At 46.6% G+C, this 18,116-nt stretch overlaps 1 protein-coding gene across 5 annotated transcripts in view; it reads left to right on the forward strand.

Moving 5' to 3' along the window:
* The window catches only part of MTM1 (myotubularin 1), a 96,534-nt gene that overhangs the window by 29,646 nt on the left and 48,772 nt on the right, over positions 1-18,116 (forward strand). For all 5 annotated transcript variants that reach the window (XM_038588540.1, XM_038588543.1, XM_038588542.1 and 2 more), the window contains 2 exons: positions 10,536-10,646; positions 14,705-14,806. In XM_038588540.1, coding sequence (XP_038444468.1) covers positions 10,536-10,646; positions 14,705-14,806 — 213 coding nt within the window. The remainder of the gene's footprint in view (positions 1-10,535; positions 10,647-14,704; positions 14,807-18,116) is intronic.

Here is an 18,116-nt window from a genome sequence, read left to right on the forward strand (position 1 = left end):
TATAAAAGGCCCATTTGACAGTGACTACTAACTTTTTTCTTCTTCCACTGTTTCACATAAACATTTTGACCAGTCGGCCCTAACATTTAGTATAAAAGCGAGAAGCTCATGGCAGAAAACATCATATACAGAAAGCCATGTAAGTGGTTATGCAGAAGCCTCAAAACATAGTCATCATAGTGTTTCTTAAAGTTCTAAGTAAGAACATCAGTTGTGGATTCTGCTGAAAACTGTGTGTTTGACAAAGAGCTGCCCTCTCCCTGGCATTTTGAAGCGGACACCTGTTTCAGGTAGGTAAACCCAGCAGTGGGAGTGCAGTCTGACTCGGGAGCCCGCTGTCCCACGTCATTGAGGTGTCAACGGCAAGGTGTCCCGCCCACCCCATTCCCTAGGATGGTAGCAGCACAGTGGCTGTCTCCTTAGATTGTCACTGCAGCCCCTCCTTCCTGGTCATCCGTCCTCCACTCTGCCTTGCATCCTGCCTCCAGAATGATCCTCCTTAGAACGAGGCTGGCCAGCTTACTTCTCCAGCCTAAAACTCTCGTTGGCTCCTTGGGGCTCACAGAATAAAATCCAATCTCACTTACGTGGCGTAAACATCCTCGTGACTTCTCTTGCTTCGACTCACGCCACTTCTGGCCAGGCTCTTCTGTATGGAGGCATGGCATGTGCTCTTCACCCTGGATCGGGGTGCTACTTTCAGAAGCTGCTGTCTGTCCTTCAGAACCCACCTCAGCAGTCCTGAGCCACCTCCAGCTCCTGTGAAGGGGCCCCTCTGTCTTTGTGTCCCCATAGCCTCTTCCCATGCCTCTCCCTCCCCTCTATCACCCACTGCTCATGAGCCCTCCCTTGACCATCACACCTTCTTTCCTTTCCATGTTTGTTTCTCCGGAGCCCTTGCCTCCCGCCTCTGATTTTATATATTTCACTGCTTCGTCTTGTTGCTTGGCCCTCTGAGGACAGGGATGCTCATCTGTCTGTCCCCGACCCCCACCCTGTGTCCCCTTAGTGCTGAGGGCAGAGCCTGGCACATTGAAGGGTATTCATTCAGGCTGCGCTGAGTGAAGGAAGTCTGGTCTCACTTATTTGCTGCTGTATGTCTGTGGCCTTTACTAATGCTGAGTCCTTCTGGTCCTGGGCCTAGGTAGCGCCGGGTCCAGTAGGTGGTAGACACTCAGGCAAAAGGTATTCTGTGAGTGAACTCGGGAGGAAACAGGCTTCATCACTCCAGTTTGACTGCCATGAGGACCCCACTAAATCCCAGCATCTCGAATACTGACATTGTTTCTGGGCTTTGGAAATCCCATAGCCCCCTTTTGACCTTGAGGGTGCTCAGGAATTTGGTGTGGGGTCGCTCTCATGACCACAGTGGTGGCGGGGAGGGGGGAGCAGTTCCCTTTTGGCCCATGGTGCTCTAATCCGTAGACTCCCAAGGAGAAGGAAGACTGCTTCGGCTTCCTTTCCAGGAGCACGTCAGGTTCAGGTGTGGTAGCTGGTGAGAAAGGCAAAGTAACCCCTTGGTTCATTCATGCGCTCGTGCCTGTATTCTGGAACCTTCAGTGAGCAGCACGGTGAGCTAACAGTGAGCTTGGTGAACGACACAGAGGCGAGTAATTGGGGTGTAATATGACAGAGCCTGGCGTGGTTGCATAACACTGTGAGGTTACAAGGGAGACGGCAAGTAACCCAGTGATGATGAGTCATAGCATGCTTTGTAGAGGAGGTGATATTTGAGCCGAGTCTTGAAGAATGGTAACAATTTCCTGGACAGGAGGGGAGAGAGGGGGGAGCAGTGCAGGTAGAGGGTTTCCCTACGTCACTGCATGACGATCTGGAGAAGACCACATAGTGTGGAAACGGCTGGGTGGGCTGTTGGGGCTGGAGTAGAGGGTGGAGGGGGAGTGGGGGGCAGGAGATGAAGCCAGGAGCAGGGTCCGCCCCACGAGTCTCGCGAGTCACAGGTCAGCGGCGCCGGCCTTATGGGGAGGACCACACAGTGGATGTGTGTTTCTGGAAGGGACGGCCGGTTGCAGCGTGTCTGATGGACTGGGGGCGGGGGGGGAACTGGAGGTGGGGAGAGCAGTGGGAAAGGTAGTGGTCCAGGTGAGCAGCCGGGGCCTTGCAGTCGTCGTCGCACCAGGAGGAGGGAAAAGCGCGGGAGGTTTGGGAGGACGGGGTGGCCGTTTGGAGGTGGGAGTTGGAGGAAGGACTACGAGTCGAGGGTGGTGCCTCTGATCCTTTGCTTTGACGTGGACCTCCCGGGAGAAGGAGTGTGGCAGAGATGAGCCCCCGGGGATCCTCGGAACAGGTGGACTTAATAGCCGTACAGCCACTGAGTGGCAATGTCTCCGAAGCATTTGGAAACGTGACTCCGGAGCCTGTGAAGTTGTTAGCACGTCAGTGTTGGTGGAAGCCGCATGCATCCCCGTGATTACCTGACAAGGAGATGCATGCTGTGGCCGAGGACCCTGAGGGCTCGAACATTCTCCCGGGCGGGGTTGTGGGGGGCAGCCCCAGCGCCGGAGAAGAGAAAGCAGGGGTGGTCAGAGCGGAGGCTTCGGTGGAAGTCGGTGGAAGGGAGAAGATTCGGGAAGGAAGGGAGCACACCGCTGAGGGAATGCTGCAGGGCTCTGCAGGATAAAGAACGAGCAGAGCCCAGGAGGGTAGTTGTTAGGTCACTGGGAACCCATTCTGTGGACGCACCAGTCTGGTGGTCTCCCTCCTCCTTCCGCCTCCGAGGCCTCAGCTGGCTTCTCTCTGGTCCTCGTCCTCCCCAGGGCTCCTCCGCTCCCTGGCTGCGGTCTCCTCTCTCAGGATAACGCTGCGTGCTGGCTGTGCTCCTCCCCACATGCTCTCCCCGACCAGGCCACAGCTGATGGGCAGAGCCATCCCCTCGTTGCCCCTGGGCTTGCTTTGGTTTCGAGGGCTGCCTTTCTTCTGGCCCCTTTCTCATTTTTTAAAAAAAGATGTATTTATTTTGGAGGGAGAGAGAAGGGCCAGAGGGAGAGAATCCCCAAGCAGAGCCCAACACAGGACTCGATCCCATGACCCGGGAGATCATGACCTGAGCTGAAACCAAGAGTCTGATGCTCAACTGACCGAGCCACCCCAGCACCTCCCCCTTTCCTCGTTTCTTTTCTTTTCTTTTCTTTTCTTTTCTTTTCTTTTCTTTTCTTTTCTTTTCTTTTCTTTTCTTTTCTTTTCTTTTCTTTCTTTTCTTTTTTCTTTCTTTTCTTTCTTTTCTTTCTTTTCTTTCTTTTTAAAGATTGTATTTATTTATGAGAGACACAGAAAGAAAGAGAGAGAGAGGCAGAGACACAGGCAGAGGGAGAAGCAGACTCCATGCAGGGAGCCTGACGTGGGACTCGATACCGGGTCTCCAGGATCATGCCCTGGGCAAAAGGCAGTGCTAAACTGCTGAACCACCCAGGCTGCCCCTTTTCCTCGTTTCTTACTGCCTGCCCGAGACCCCTGGGCTTTTTGCCTGCCTCCCAGGTGCAGGGGCCAAGGCGGGAGTCTTCAGCTCTTCCTCCCTCCCCGGTGCCATCTTCTGGTGCTCTTGCTTCTCTGGCTGGTGCTGCTTCTCTTCCAGCAGCCCTGGGGTCCCTGCCCCTCTCCTCCCTCCTCCACAGTCTTCGCATGCACCCCACCCCAGTCCAGGGTCTTGTCCTGGGCCATCACAGGGGCCACATATTGGCCTCCCTGCCTCTGGCCTCTCCCCATTCCCTTCTCTCTGGCCCCTGAAGTCCTCTTTATAGTCATGCCATCCCCGTGCTCAGACACTCTCCGTGGCTCCTTTCCTCCCTCATTTCCTATGCCTTTGCCAGGAAGTTAGGGTACTGCACCTTGCCACCTGTCTCCTGCCAGCCCGGCCCATATTCCGGCTCAGGTGCCCTACCCACTGTCCCCTAACTAAGCCCTGGGCACTCTCCTCCGGACCTCCCCTCAGGCCATTTGCTTCACCTAGAGCTCACACCCATCCCTGCTCTGTGTGCAAAATCATTTTGAAATATTTAAGATAGGAAATTTATAAAGAATAACCTAAACAGCTGTGAATCTACCATCCAGCTGAAGAAGCCCCATCTCCCCTTCGCCCCAGAGGTAACCCCCTCTGAAAGTTGGTATTCCTCGCTCCTGGTCAGCCCACACACCCTTGAACCAGAATGGATCACAGCAGATGTGTGATAGCCAGAGAACGGAGGCTTTTAGGCCTGTCAACCGAGAAATGCTGATGAGATGACAAACATGTTGCACACACCTTTCATTTTCTGATGGTAAGTCAGAAGTAGGATGTTCTTCCTGGATTAAATTCCAGGAGAAATGTCTCTAAAAGATAGGAACATGATGACTCCATCCTTCAGGCAGAGTATTACCCAAAGATTCTTCACTACCATTTGAGACCCTCTATAAAGACAGAATGCACGTCTTTATAGAATGCACGTTCACCTTTAGTTGGTAAAAGGTCTTTCTCTGAGGGACTAGAAAAATGAGGTCTGCTTGCTTAGCTTTTTGATGGCTTACCAGTATATTGACAGGACTCAGAGAATTGAGATGGCTGGCTGGCTTGTGTGTCCTTCAGACTCTGTTTCTCTCAAATACTCGGTTCTGAAATGACCTTTGAGCAGGTGCTGGGTATCATACCACCCAGGAGCCAGGTGTCTAACAAGTGTAGCAGTGCTCAGCTTCCGTGGTCTCTTGTCATTGGCTGCAACTGGAGCTGTAAGCCATGAACACCACCCTCTCCTTCCATTATGGACACTTGGAGCCAGATCTGTATTCTTTCCCAGAATGAAGGCCCATCCAGTTCATCATAAGGGTGACCAACAAGGATTCCTGCAGTAGTCTTCTTTTCATGAAAATACAATGGAGACTTTCTGATAGTTTCCTTTTTTTAGGTCCTTCAGTCTAGGAGATTTAGCACCTCTTCTCATTTTAAGAGAGCTGAAATAATGTCCCAAACCCTATAATAAAACATTCTCAAGTGTCTGTAGTAGAACTTCAGTGGGGACATCGGATGTTTACTATAGGTATCCTGTTAAACTTCAGTCTTGAATCATCCCCTCCTTTTGCTGCTGCAAAATAAGTGCTGTTTCAGGATAAAACAGAGCCTGTTGAGCCCTCAGGTTCCCTTGCCCCTTGTGGCCACTTCATTCCCAATTTGCCAGCCCCCAGACTTGACAGGCCATGGACTATGGTGTGCAAGTCACATAGATTTCATTCATTAGTTCCTGTACAAGTGCAGAGTGAGAGTGCAGGCTTTCAGACCCCAGGGGCTCCCCTTGCACGGGCAGTTCTTTTTAATCTCAGGCCGACCTCTCTCTCCGACCCCCCACTGCATCCCTGCCAAACCCTCCACATTCTTCAACCCACCTTGTCCCTTGCTCTGCTGAACACTTACAAGCCCTCCTCCCTGGGCTCCCGGAGACCGCCCACTCCACCACCTGCTGCTGGCCGTCCTCACCCGTGCTCTCCTCCTCGTCTCAGCGGAAAGGACTGGTTGCCTTTTTTTCCAAAACAAACTTTCCTCCACTTGAGCCTCTTTTCCTTCCCTTAAAACCTTAGTACCCATTTGGTCTGTGCCTTCCATTGTGATTCCCATTGGCTCCTTGTGTCTTGGATCCCTGCTACCCCCTACCTGCACCCCCCCAATACTACCATCCTCTCTTTTCCCCTTCTTTACCACACTTCTTCTAGTTCGTTCTTTATTCATTGACCATTTGAGAGGCTGCTGCTGCAGGTCGAGCACTGTGCCGGGTGCTCGGATCTAGTGGTGTGCATGGCAGACCTGGCCTCTCCCTCGTGAAGCTTTAGTTGCGATGGGACCCACAGACATTAATCAGATGATCACACCAGATGTGTAACACCAGCTTGTGCCAAGTGTCAGCAGTACAGGAGTGAGTCCTACGGGAGTGCCATTGTTTGAGGAGCCTGGGAAATTGTCCTGAGAAAATGATGTTTGACCCCTGGTCTGAAGAATGAATAGGAAGGACCTAGATGCTTGGCAGGGGCTGGGGTGGGGGGAGGGACAGAGAAGCAGCTGAGATTAAGGGGAACAGGAAAGGATAAGCCAGTGGCTGGGTTGGGGGCAGGGAGAGCAGCAGAAGAATGAGCAGGAGGGAGCGGGGGTGGGGGCCAGATGACCAAGATCTCGTAGCCCCTAAGGATGGAGGTGTTTGGGGTTGAGCAGTGAGAAGCTTTGGACATGATTTAAGCCAAGGACTGATAGCATCAGATGGACTCTCGGCGATCACCTCTGCTGCTGTATGGAGGGCAGACTCTAAGGCGAGCAGCGGTCCATGAGGAGACTGCTAGGCTTGTTCCCGTGGTCCAGAGAAGTTGGAGAGGGGTTGACAGGTGCAAGATGGATTTAAGAGGAAAATGTGGGAGATTAGGTGAGGGATAACAGAGAAGGGGATGTCAGGCATGACAAACCTCCTAGGTTTCCAGCTTTTGTAATGGCGGATAGAGCACCAGCCACTGAGATTGGAAGACATGATTTGGAGAGAGAAACATCATGTTCTAGACATTTTGAGTTGGGAGGGGGTGCTTTGGAAATCTCTCCCGGTTCCATATGTCCAGCTGCCTCTTGCTTATCCGCACATGATAATTTTATCAGCCCCCAGCCCTGTGCATGTCAAAGTGACAATTTTCATTTTTCTCCAAAACCCGTTTCTGTGTCCTTTGCATCTCTTGGTGGAATCACATCTCTTGTGTGGGCCTAAATCTTGAGTCCTTGCGAGACTTCCCCCACTGGCTCATTGTCTCCTTCTTTTGCTTCCCACATGGGTCACTGTGCTCTCAGATTCTCTTACATTCCCAATTTGCCTTAAACCATTAGCTTGCAGGGTTCCAAGGAACAGGCGTAGTACACAGTGCTTAGTGCTGCCAAATGAATCTTCAGGAAGCACCGGCCTGTCATTGTGCTCTTCTTCACGAAACAGACTCCATGGATCCCAGTCATCCTGATCCAAGCCCTGGGGCACTCCCCAGGGAATTCCTCTGCCACCAGATCATAAACCTGATCCACTTGTTATATGAAATCCCCATACTTTCCCACAGGTGTAGCTGATGTCACTGTTACCTGTTTGGGGAAGGCAAATCTACAGCTGCTATTATTCCATCTTGTAAGGATCATCTTTAACATTGCCATTGCCACAGAACCTTCATGAGACCCAATCAATAGGAAATTGTTCTGCCCTCCTCTGACCTCTCATCTCATTAGTCTGGACATGGCTTTTGTTCTGTTTTGTTTTGTTTTGTTTTGCAAGCTGGCATCAGAGCTATTTGGGTACATGTGTCTTCTCTCCCAGACTGGGCCCTGAGCTCCATGAGGGCAGCATTTGCATCTTATTTATTTATCTCTAGTGGTTCCTACTATCCAGTATGATTTCTGTTACTCCATATACACTTGAGAGAGATGGTAAAAGAATGCATCTTTTTTAGATTGTTCTGTTTACTTTCTCAACTATTTTAGATCCGTAGAGGTACAGAATTCTGAGTTATAATGGACCTTGGAGAATTCTTAAATATTTAATGATACTTAGATAGTGACAACTCCAGTTTCTACAAAGTTAAGCTAATTTTCCTATTCCTGGATCTTCCAGTTTGGCCTGCTGTGTGATCTGATCTTGAATCTGTCATTGGGGGAGAACATGGCAAGTAGCCTCATTAAACTGTGGGTGCCTGTGGTCAGGAACTGGCTGCTTCTCCTCAGTTGTCCCATTTTCTGTTTTGTGTTGGGTCAGGCTGATCAGAGCTATAGAATTGCCCCCATACAAGGACAAAGAACAGTATGGTCTCATCTTTTTTGTTTATATTCTTGCTTCCATGTTGACCTTAGAGTATCAGACTTCTATTTAGTGTCTAATCTGTGTGATTTTAGGCGTAAGTTTGACACTTAGGAATATACTTAGATACTCCTAAGTCTCAGTTCAAACAGAACAGTCTGCCTGATGGTATGTTTTTAATAACTAGGTTGTATTGAGAAGGAAACACATTATAATATGCAGCTATATATGTACACAGTTCCTGAGTAGTGTATTTTTCTTCTGTAGGCATTTGGATTTTAGTCACACTGTGAGGTATCTCACCCTGTGGCGACAACTAAAAAATGCCTCCTTACGGCTATGAAGAGAAAGACCTGTTGCTGCTTGCAAGAATGTACTGATCTGCTATATTTGTAGAGCACTTACATTTTCCAAACACTAAGATGTTCTTTGTGATAATAATAACTTCCATTATTTTCTAGCTACCATGTGACAGGCACCATGCCAGGTGCTTAAGTCCATGATCTTTAATCATCCCTCCTTTACAGGTAAATGTGGCTGAGAAGTATAGTAACTTGCCAAAGTTATCCAGCTAATAAATGTCAAAACCATCTGAACCAATTTTGTCCAGCGTCAAAGCTTGTGCTTTTTTCTCTACACCATAACAACCTTGCTCTTAGGCTTTAAATTTTCATTTTGAAATATTGTGAATGATCGAACTTGGAAAACTAGGGCATTACCTATAGCTTCTCCAGTAACTATACTGCTTGATCAAAACCAGGAAATTTATGGCAACATCCAGTTAATTAAGACTTTGACTGTACTTGAATCTCACTGATATTTCATGTACTCATTTTTGTAGGTTCCCGCATACAGTCTATGACATTTGACCCCATGTGTAAAGTCACAGAACTATGCACTAGCAATCAAGATCTGCAATTATTTTACCACTGCAGAAGAACTCCCTCCTGCTGCCACTTTAGAGCCACATCTTCCTTCCCTGCACTCCCTGGCACCACTTCTCTGTTCTCCTTCTCTATAATTTTGTCACTTTAAAAATGTCATAAATGGATTCATACAGTCCGTGATATTTTGAGATTGGCCTGAGCTACTCAGCATGATGCCTTTCAGAGCCTTCCACATCATTTTGTTGGTCCATAGTTCCTTTTTTTTTGTAGCTGAGTAGTGTTCTATAGCATGGATGCACCACATTCTTATGTTTTTTGAATTTCTAGAATACCCATAAGCTATATTTATAATTTTATAAAGAAATGTTTTGTTTTTTTTATTGTATAAAGGAGAAGGATTTAAAGTAGAACTTAAACTTTATTTGTATCCCCCAAAAGGACATCTTCTAAACAATAAAAATGTAATAAGCACCTTGAAAATATTTTCTTTATTATCAAGGTAATCACAGTGTTTAAGAAAATATTGGACTTAAAAAATTTCTGTAGGCCTCCCTTTGTCCATGTAAATATATATTTTACATTACTGTACTCAGTACACTTTGTATGGTGGTGTTTTTCTCCACTGAAGCTTATTTTTCCACGTACTGTGATTATTTTAGGAGCTGCATGCTTATTCCATCAAGTTGACAAATGGTCATTTTCTCCACCCTGACGTCCACCTCTGGCTCCATTGAGCATCTTCACACACATAACCGTTCAGTCCTGTTGTGCAGTAGCTGTAAGATAAGCTCTTAAGAATCCAGTTATGGGAGCAAAAGGGTAGGACCATTTGTCTGGTTCTTCTGATGTGTGTTTCCAGACCTTGGCTCAAATCTCAACCCTTCCCCATATTTACTAAGCAAGTTACTGAAGCTTTTCAAAGCCTTGATGGCCACGTCCAGAAACAAAACTGCTACACCAACATCCGGAAAGATTGTGATGATAAAATCAGAAAGAAGAGGCGTGCAGAGCCCCTGTTGCAGCCCCTGGCACAGACGAGTTATTCCATGTGTGGCAGCTGCTGCCATCTCGTGATGATTGTGTTATGACTTCACAAATGTGATTCTGGCTTGCCAGCAGTTGTATGGAGCCCTTGCACCCAGCACTGGATAAGGAATGATGGAGAGGCATTGCTGTGCGTCCAGGCCCTTCTTGGGGAAGCGCACCCTTGCGCGTGCACCCATCCCTCAGCTAGGCACCACTTCCAGATGTTTGATTTCTGGTGTAGGGAATATAGACTGGTGAATTTCTGGCAGAGTAAAGCAAGCGATGTAGCAGCAGTCTGAATCTAGTGTTCTGGAACTTCAGAGAAGGGAGTGGTCAATTCTAATTAGGAAGCGGAGCTTTGTTAGAGGTGATGTTTGCTGAGCCAGGGCTTAAGCCACAGGGAAACATCTGGTAGCTGGGAAACCTAGATCATCCTGGGCAAAAGAAACAGCATGCACAAATCACAGAGGCCTGATTGTAGACAGTGCTTAAGGAACAGTACTTAGTTGGGAGTACAGAACAGTGTGGGAGAGGAGCCTGCGAAGACCAGCTGGAAGTGACACCACAGGGCCCTTGAATTGTGTCCCTAGGAATTTAGTCTTTTATTCTGTAGGCAGTACAGGATGACACATGTTTGGGGATGCATTTTGGTTGCATAACTGCCTATTGTCATGCTTGCTCTGTTATGTGTGATCTCTATCACAGTTTTGTTCATAGAAAGTGGCAAAATGGGCCAAGGTAAAAGTGCCCTAAAGCATTTGTGTTTTTAAAAATATTTTTGATGTTTTAATGATACTGACTGAAATATTGACTTTCGCATTTCTGTCCATTACAGGATTCTGCTCTAATACTTGATGTTCCTCTGGGTGTGATCTCCAGAATTGAAAAAATGGGAGGCGCGACAAGTAGAGGAGAAAATTCGTATGGTCTAGATATTACTTGTAAAGTAAGAGATTCAGTACTTTCTTATGTGAAAAAAGACACCATAGTGTTGAATGATGAGTAACAGTTAAGGGCGGGGCGGGGGGGGGTTACCAAAAAAAAAATTGAAGATCCTGGTTCATCTAAGGCTCAAGAATGGTTCTTCCCTCACGATCATGCTTCCAGAACCTCCTGGGGAAATAGTTCTTACTAAAGAGACCTGCAAGGACTCAGACCTGTCCTTCTGTCAGCTTGACCAGATAGGAGGAAAACTTTATAGATAGAATTTTCACACTTTTTAGTTTTTGCCTGAGTCCACTCCTGGTGTCCCTTTATGTGATGTGTTGCCAGCTAGACATCTTCACACCATGAAAGGAAAGAGAAATGCAAGAGATTTTTCCCTCTATGCATGGGATGTGCCTCTGACAACCTTTCTAACTTTAGTTTTCAAAGGTAACATTTTGCCTAACATTTTGTTTTGGCATGGGGGTGGCACAGATTTAATGATAATAAAATTTACTCAGCTGTAATAGGAACTGTTACTGAGCATCTGTGTCAGTCCAGACACGTGCTAGGTGCTTTGTGTTCAGTCCTCAGGGCAACCGTCTGAGATGGATGGTGGTGTCTCCATTTTATTGTTGCGAACCCTTGAGCCTAAGAAGAGTTAGGTCACTGAGCTAAGATTACCCAACAAATGGCAGGGTTGGGATCCAAATACAGTGAGATGATCATTTTGTAAACAATGGGATAAACCTGGCAAGAAAACTTCCTTTCCAGGTATTAAGTGTCAGACGATTACAATCCAAATAGAGTAATAATAGAATAGAATATTGTCTAAGCCCAGAAAGAGCTGGAAGGGGTTTGGAGGTCCTCTGTCTCCGTAGTTCTCATAGCTAGATCTGGGAGATGTGACCTTTGCTTAGGCACTGTGATTTCTTAAAACTAATCTCCCATAATTTTGTTTTGATTATGAATATAGTATGTTTGTTGTATTATCTCCAGTTTGCAAAAGATGAAGACTGGTATACTCTGTCACAAGGATTGTGTGGTCCTTAGGCCAGAACTGAAATTCTCCATCATTGGCCACCTTGGCTTCTTTTGGTTTTTGTTTCAATCTAAGCTACCTTAAATGCCTTCTTTATGATCCCAGCACTGTCTTCACATTGGAGCCTAGAAATACAGGGATTTACTTTTAAGGAAGCATGTTTGCATTTTGCATGAAAGGATCCATGGGAGTAGAGCCTTATATCACAGTACTCAAGGGGAAATAGGGTCTCTATATTGATGATTTTGAAAGCGACTCGGGTTCTAATAGAATTTTTTTAAAGTCCTATTTGTCACCTTGTCAATAGGAAGAACTCATTTGAGATATCAGTCCCCCCAAAGTTAATAAGATAAAGCACATTCTCACTCTTTGAGCGTTTATTGTAAAAATGAGGGACTTAGGGATGACTCACCAGGCATCACTGGCAAGTGTCACACACTTGTGTGTGACTTGTGTTTGTGTGTATATATTTTTTTCCCTGTAATTAGCATTGGGCCCAAAGATGATGGCTAGAACAGTGTTGTAGCCCAGCCTCTTCATTCCATTATCTCCCTGGGAACGGTGACATCTTGGGTGTCAAGTCACATGTTCTCAGGAACAGACTTGAAGGTAATAGAAAGGGAATGTGCCATGGGGGTAAAGGTGGGCTCTCCTGTCTGGCCTAGGTCAGCATCAGCTGGAGTCAGGAGCCCTAACACAGCTACTGCTGCACTGGGACAGGTAGCCAGAAGCCCCTACGGATTCGGTCCTACTAGCTCTGCACATGGGGATTTCTTCCCGCCTGTAGCATCTTGTACCTGGGGGATGTCAACCCCAGTGGATGTTGTCTGGCAGCAGAGAACATGGCTCTGCATATGTGAATTTCTACCCCCAGGTCCCAGACCAGCCCCTGCTGACAACTTGGAGCCTTAAAAACAAAAAAAAGGAGGAAGCCAAACCTTAACCATCACAGAACCTCCTCTCTTCTTCCATGCCTCACCCCTGTTTACTCACTTGAAAGACAGTGTGGAGTGTTGAGGTCAGCAGCCATGGGCGTTGTTTCTCTAGAGATGCGTTATAGAAGTGATGTGTCCATAAATCAGCCCTTCAGTGTTGTTGCAATGGGGGTGTGTTGACTTGGACTCGTTTATGACAGCGAGGCTTGGTGTGTCACCACATGACCCGCTTGGCAAACAGGCCGAGGAGGCTGCAAAGCTCTCCTGCCCCAGGACTCTTCCTCAAGTGCTCTTCCCTGATGGGTCCTCCTCTAAAGGGGACCAGGTAGGACTCACTACTTAGGATATACTCATATTTCTGTGGCAGATTTGGTGAGCTGCCGCCTATGAGTCATTTGCCTTTTCCGTTTCAATTTTCTCGTTGGCAAGATGAGGTAGTAATTCTTTCTGTCCTTTAATTACATGTGAATCAGATGGCAACAAGGAATTGCTTGAATCACTTGTGCTTTGGCACACTGAAAGTATTTATTGGAATCACTGATGGATCCAAATAAATGGTTACTTAGAGATGGTCTAAATTCTGGCCAGGTGGTTAAGAACAACGGTGATACGGAATTATCGGCTGACCCCAGGCTGTTAGGAGGAAAGTTCTATGCACATCCCCGAGCCCTGGCCCCGCACATCCTCAGCTATCTGGCACTGTGCTTGTGGCTGTAACCCTTTTAAGGCACAGCATGTCATTGAAATGATTATTCCCTTTTATTGGACCACTGCTTTGCATCGTGAGCCAACAACTAATATCTCCGTTTTCTTGGAATAGGTCATGAATTGGTTTTTTGGATTTTATTCCATTATGTGCTTTTCAAAAAGAAAGCACAGAATCCTAGAGCTGGCAAGGCCCCACAGTAGATGCCATCTGTATAGAGAGTGAGCAGTCTTGGGGGTCACTCAGTAGAGATCTTCAAGTCTGGTTCTTTGTACTGCCTCTGCTGCCAGTGGCATTCTAGGAGGTCCCGCATATGACGAGGCCTTTGCTCGTCCTGCACGCCGCAGACTCTGGAAGCTTGAAGTGTGCTCCTGATATAATGAATGAAAAAGCACTCTGGAAAAATAGAAAGATCGTGACACCCTAGAGGGCAGGGACCAGCTCGGCAGTCTCCCTCCTGAAGTACCCCGGGATCCAGCACGGGCTTGTTTTTCTGAATTGAAAGTGCAGGGCACAATGTGATGTCTCTAGTGCTCAGCCACTCGGTCACAGCACCGTGATGGATTTCAGAGACAACCCAAAACACTCACGCTTTGAAAATAAGACAGGATGTCATGTATTTTGATACGTGACACAACTTGACATTTAAGGGAGCTCTTTTTGGTTTGGTTTCGGTGTCAGAAGGTTCTCTTGCTTAGCAAAGAGATATGTATTGAAAGCCCCTTTTAAAATCCAGTTTGGAGCATTAACGTTGTATTCCTGGAAGCCTAGGGGTACTTTGCTGTGGTTTATGTAGAACTCCGTGCAGGTAAACTTGATGGCAAGGACTTAACTTGTATGAGAACTTACAGTGCCCGTCATCTCCCGATGTGTCAGAGTGAGACTTGGGAGTAGCATGAGGCAGAGGGAGAGAGCCTCCGAATTTTCATGACATATTTGATGCTTTTGAGAGGACATCTGGTAGCAGGTACATATTTGAAAAGTGCTGGGAATAAATACTCTTTTATAGTGCCAATACCGCAGAAACCAGTCGAAGTAGAGAGACACCGTAAATGGTGCACAAAGGCAAGGTTTAATTTTTCTTGTTATCCAATGATTTTTAGTTTTGTGTGCTCTTTAGCACTAGTTGCTTTGTCTTTACATTAGTGACGATGATGGGAGTATTTTGAGGTGTTCTTAAACTGGATATTTCAAAAAGTCACACCAAACAAAGTGATTTTCTTAGTGATCTAGATTAATTAATTACCTTTCAGGTAAGTGAATCTTCTCCTTTAGTTGAAGAGGTTTTTTTTGTTTGTTTTTGTGGGGTTTTTTGTTTTGTTTTGTTTTGTTTTGCTAAGGAATGTCATTCTATTTGAAGACTGAACTGTCCAATTTCTCTGCTCCCCCCCACCCAGGACATGAGGAACTTGAGGTTCGCGCTGAAACAGGAAGGCCACAGCAGGAGGGATATGTTTGAGATCCTCACAAGATACGCCTTTCCCTTGGCCCACAGTCTGGTAAATTCCATGGTTCTCCTAGGCACTGGGAGGTCCTCGGGTGTCTCCTCTTTCATTCACTCGCTGTGCTGTGCTTCCCTGTGTGCTGTGTGTGCCAGGGTGTTCATTAAAGGTGATTGAACCCTTCCCAGGAGGAGCGGGCCCCTCCTCTACTAGGGTGTGTGGGATGGCCCACCCCAGGTGACTGAAGCATCACCTGGGGGAGCCCATGCTCTCTGTTCCCCTCACAGCCCCAGCCTCGGCTTGTCCTCTTTAAAGGTACAAGGTGGTAAGGCTGGCTGTGGGCAACTGCCTTTTGCCACCATACCTTACTTGTATCTTCTCTCCCTTTCTCTTCTCCCTTGCTCAGCTCTAAACAAACTTGGAGACAGACAACCTGATGAGCGGCAAGCAAGGAAGTAATTCTTTAAAAAATTATATATAATTGCCTTTACTGCCTTTACTGTGAGTCTAGGATGGGTATGGCACTGCATGGACTGAAGGTGATAAAGGAGACCATATGTGACGTAGACCTTCTCCCTAAGGCTTTTAGGTTTTTTGGCAATAGGGACCTGAGATTTTTTTTTTCTTTTTCTGGTGAGGCAAGTTTTCTTTCTTCCCAAATTTTACCGAGAGTTGTTCCGGCCAAAGGAAATTCATGGTTGACGGTTGGAAGGCACAATTATGCAAAGACTGGAGGTCTAGAAAGATTTATGAAGTACTCCCCATGAGTCATGCGTTGATTACAGATTCAAATGTAATGCTTAAAACAAATGTAACGATTAAGAGTGGAACACATTTTCAGCCTTTTCTCAGTTTTTGATTAAATGTGTGATGTAAAAGCTGTTTTAGGACTAAACAATTTCTTTAACGATCAGGGCAAAAAGAGTTTTATGAGAACACATCTTTGGAATATTCGTGAAAGTGAGAATGTAAGTCTAATCCACGAAAATTCACTTCGGGAATGTGTTCCATCTTGGGCTTTGTGTATCTGGCCCCAAATGATCAGAAATTTTAAGAATGGCACATGCAGTAGGGTTGAAAGAGTAGAAGCCTCTGTCCCTCTCCTATAAGATCCCCTTTCTCTGACATCTTTTGTCTCTTTTTTGAGTTTAGTCCCCTAAAAAGTCAAGTATTAGATCCACTGTCTCCTAAACTACTGGCCCATCTCTCACCTCCATCCAAACTTCTGGAAAGAACCTTCTCTTGAAGATGAGTCTGTTCTCATCTCCGGTCTGTTCTCATCTCTGGTTTATTCATTCCTCCAACCCATTTGAGTATCCAGCTTTACTGGAGGTACCTTTCTGGAACTGAGGCCCTCTTACTGACCAAACCTAGTGGCTCGCTTCAGTCTTCATTGTGTCTGCTTTCCCCCTGGCATTCAACAGTTTCGAGCACCCCATTCTAGCAAGTCCTGGTTTCTGGGTTACTCTGCCAACTTGACTATCCTTCCTGCTCTCCGCTGCCTGTGTCCTTTCCCTAGTGGACCATCTCTGTGATGGTCCCCTTTCAGCCATCTTCCCATGTTCTTTGCTTTGCCTTGATGGTTTTGTTTCATCCCATAGTATAAGCTGTTGCTGCCATATGGGTGATTTTGAAATCTAGCCACGACACTGGCCTCCAGTGAGTGTAATAAGCCTAACTCTCTAACATCTTCCTCTGGAAGTCCTTGAGAATCACAGGCCTGTTGTCTCCCCCAACCTCCCTGCAGCTCAACAGACCTGCTCTTCAGCCTATATGCCCCCAATTAGGAGGATCCTCTGGTTGCTCAGGTTTGAGAACTTGAAGTCAACTGTCATATATGTCCCATGCCTTGCCTCCCTTAGCTACATCTATTCCAAATCCTATAGGTCCTACTTATGGGTGGCTCTCTCATACTTCTTCCCGTTTCTACTTGTGCTTCCCATTTTCAGCCATGCTTCCCAACTGACTTCTCTTCTTTCAGTTTCTCCCCTTCCAGTTGATTCTACAAAGGGTGGCGCCAGTTGTTTTTTAAGTGAATGATGATCATGTCACTGTCCAACCCTCCACAAAAAAACTCCATGACTTCCTGTGGCTTATATCCTACATTCCAAGCACACAGCACCACCCTGTGCTCCTCTGATATACATAGAACTTTCTCAGAGCAGAGGCTTTGGTGTTCCTATCCTCTTTACCTGCAGGCTTCTTATCTCTTTAAAGCCCATCCTCCACCACCTTGCTCAGTCCTGAGTCCTTTTATGTACCATGTGCATCCTCCCCCCTGCCGCAGCCCCGGGGCGGGGGGGGGTTCTTGCCCCTCGCTTGTTAGACTTTGCAGATCCCTCTATTAGAGCACTTATGTCAGCCTGCCTTATGTAATAATAATTATGTAGGAGTTGCCTACCTCCTGGTAAACTATGAGCTTATCAAGGCAGGGAACAGCCATTAGTTCTCTCACCTCACCAGAATGACTTCTGCATGGGAGTTGTATAATGATGGCTTTTTAAAATTGAACTCAAGTTCAGTTGAAAGTGAAGGAAGGGGCAGCCTAGGTGGCTCAGCGGTTTAGCACTGCCTTCAGCCCGGGGCCTGATCCTGGAGACCCGGGATCAAGTCCCACATCAGGCTCCCAACAGGGAGCCTGCTTCTCCCTTTGACTGTGTCTCTGCCTTTCTCTCTCTCTCTCCCTCTGTGTCTCTCATGAATAAATAAATAAAATCTTTAAAAAAAAGAAAGTGAAGGAAAAATCCATTTAATGGAAATGTATGAGACAAGTTTCTGGGTGTTGTGGATGGATCTAGCACCAGAGCCTAGGATTCCGGGTGGCTGTCACTGGAGTCCACAGAAGGGTCCATTTTTCAAGTCTGTGGTCTTTGGCCTTAGATTTTGTACCTGCGCTAGAAATACCTGCTTTTTCCTTGGGACATCAGGCAAGTGACAAACTTACGAAAAAAATGTCAGCCGGATTGCTTATGCGAAGTTTTTGGAAAAGTACATCCCCTACGTTTTAACCACTAAAAGTCATCTTTAAAAAGGAAGTTAGGACACCTGGGGGGCTCAGTGGTTGAGTGTCTGCCTTCAGCACAGGTCCTGATCCCGGGGTTCTGGGATTGAGTCCCACATCGGGCTCCCTGCTCAGTGGAGCGTCTGCTTCTCCCTCTGCCCCTCCCCCTGCTTGTGCTCTCTTGCTATAACTCTGTCTCAGTTAAGTAAAATAAAATCTTCTTTAAAAAAGTTAAACTGGTAAAACAAAAATAAATAAATAAATTGTTTAATTAATTAATTAATTACCAAAGTAATACAAGATACAGATAAAAAAAATAGATCAGCTACTGACACGGCTTTTGGAATATCTGTTCCTGCTATTCAT

The sequence above is a fragment of the Canis lupus genome, chromosome X (genome assembly GCF_011100685.1).
Source record: "Canis lupus familiaris isolate Mischka breed German Shepherd chromosome X, alternate assembly UU_Cfam_GSD_1.0, whole genome shotgun sequence".
NCBI lineage: Eukaryota > Metazoa > Chordata > Mammalia > Carnivora > Canidae > Canis > Canis lupus.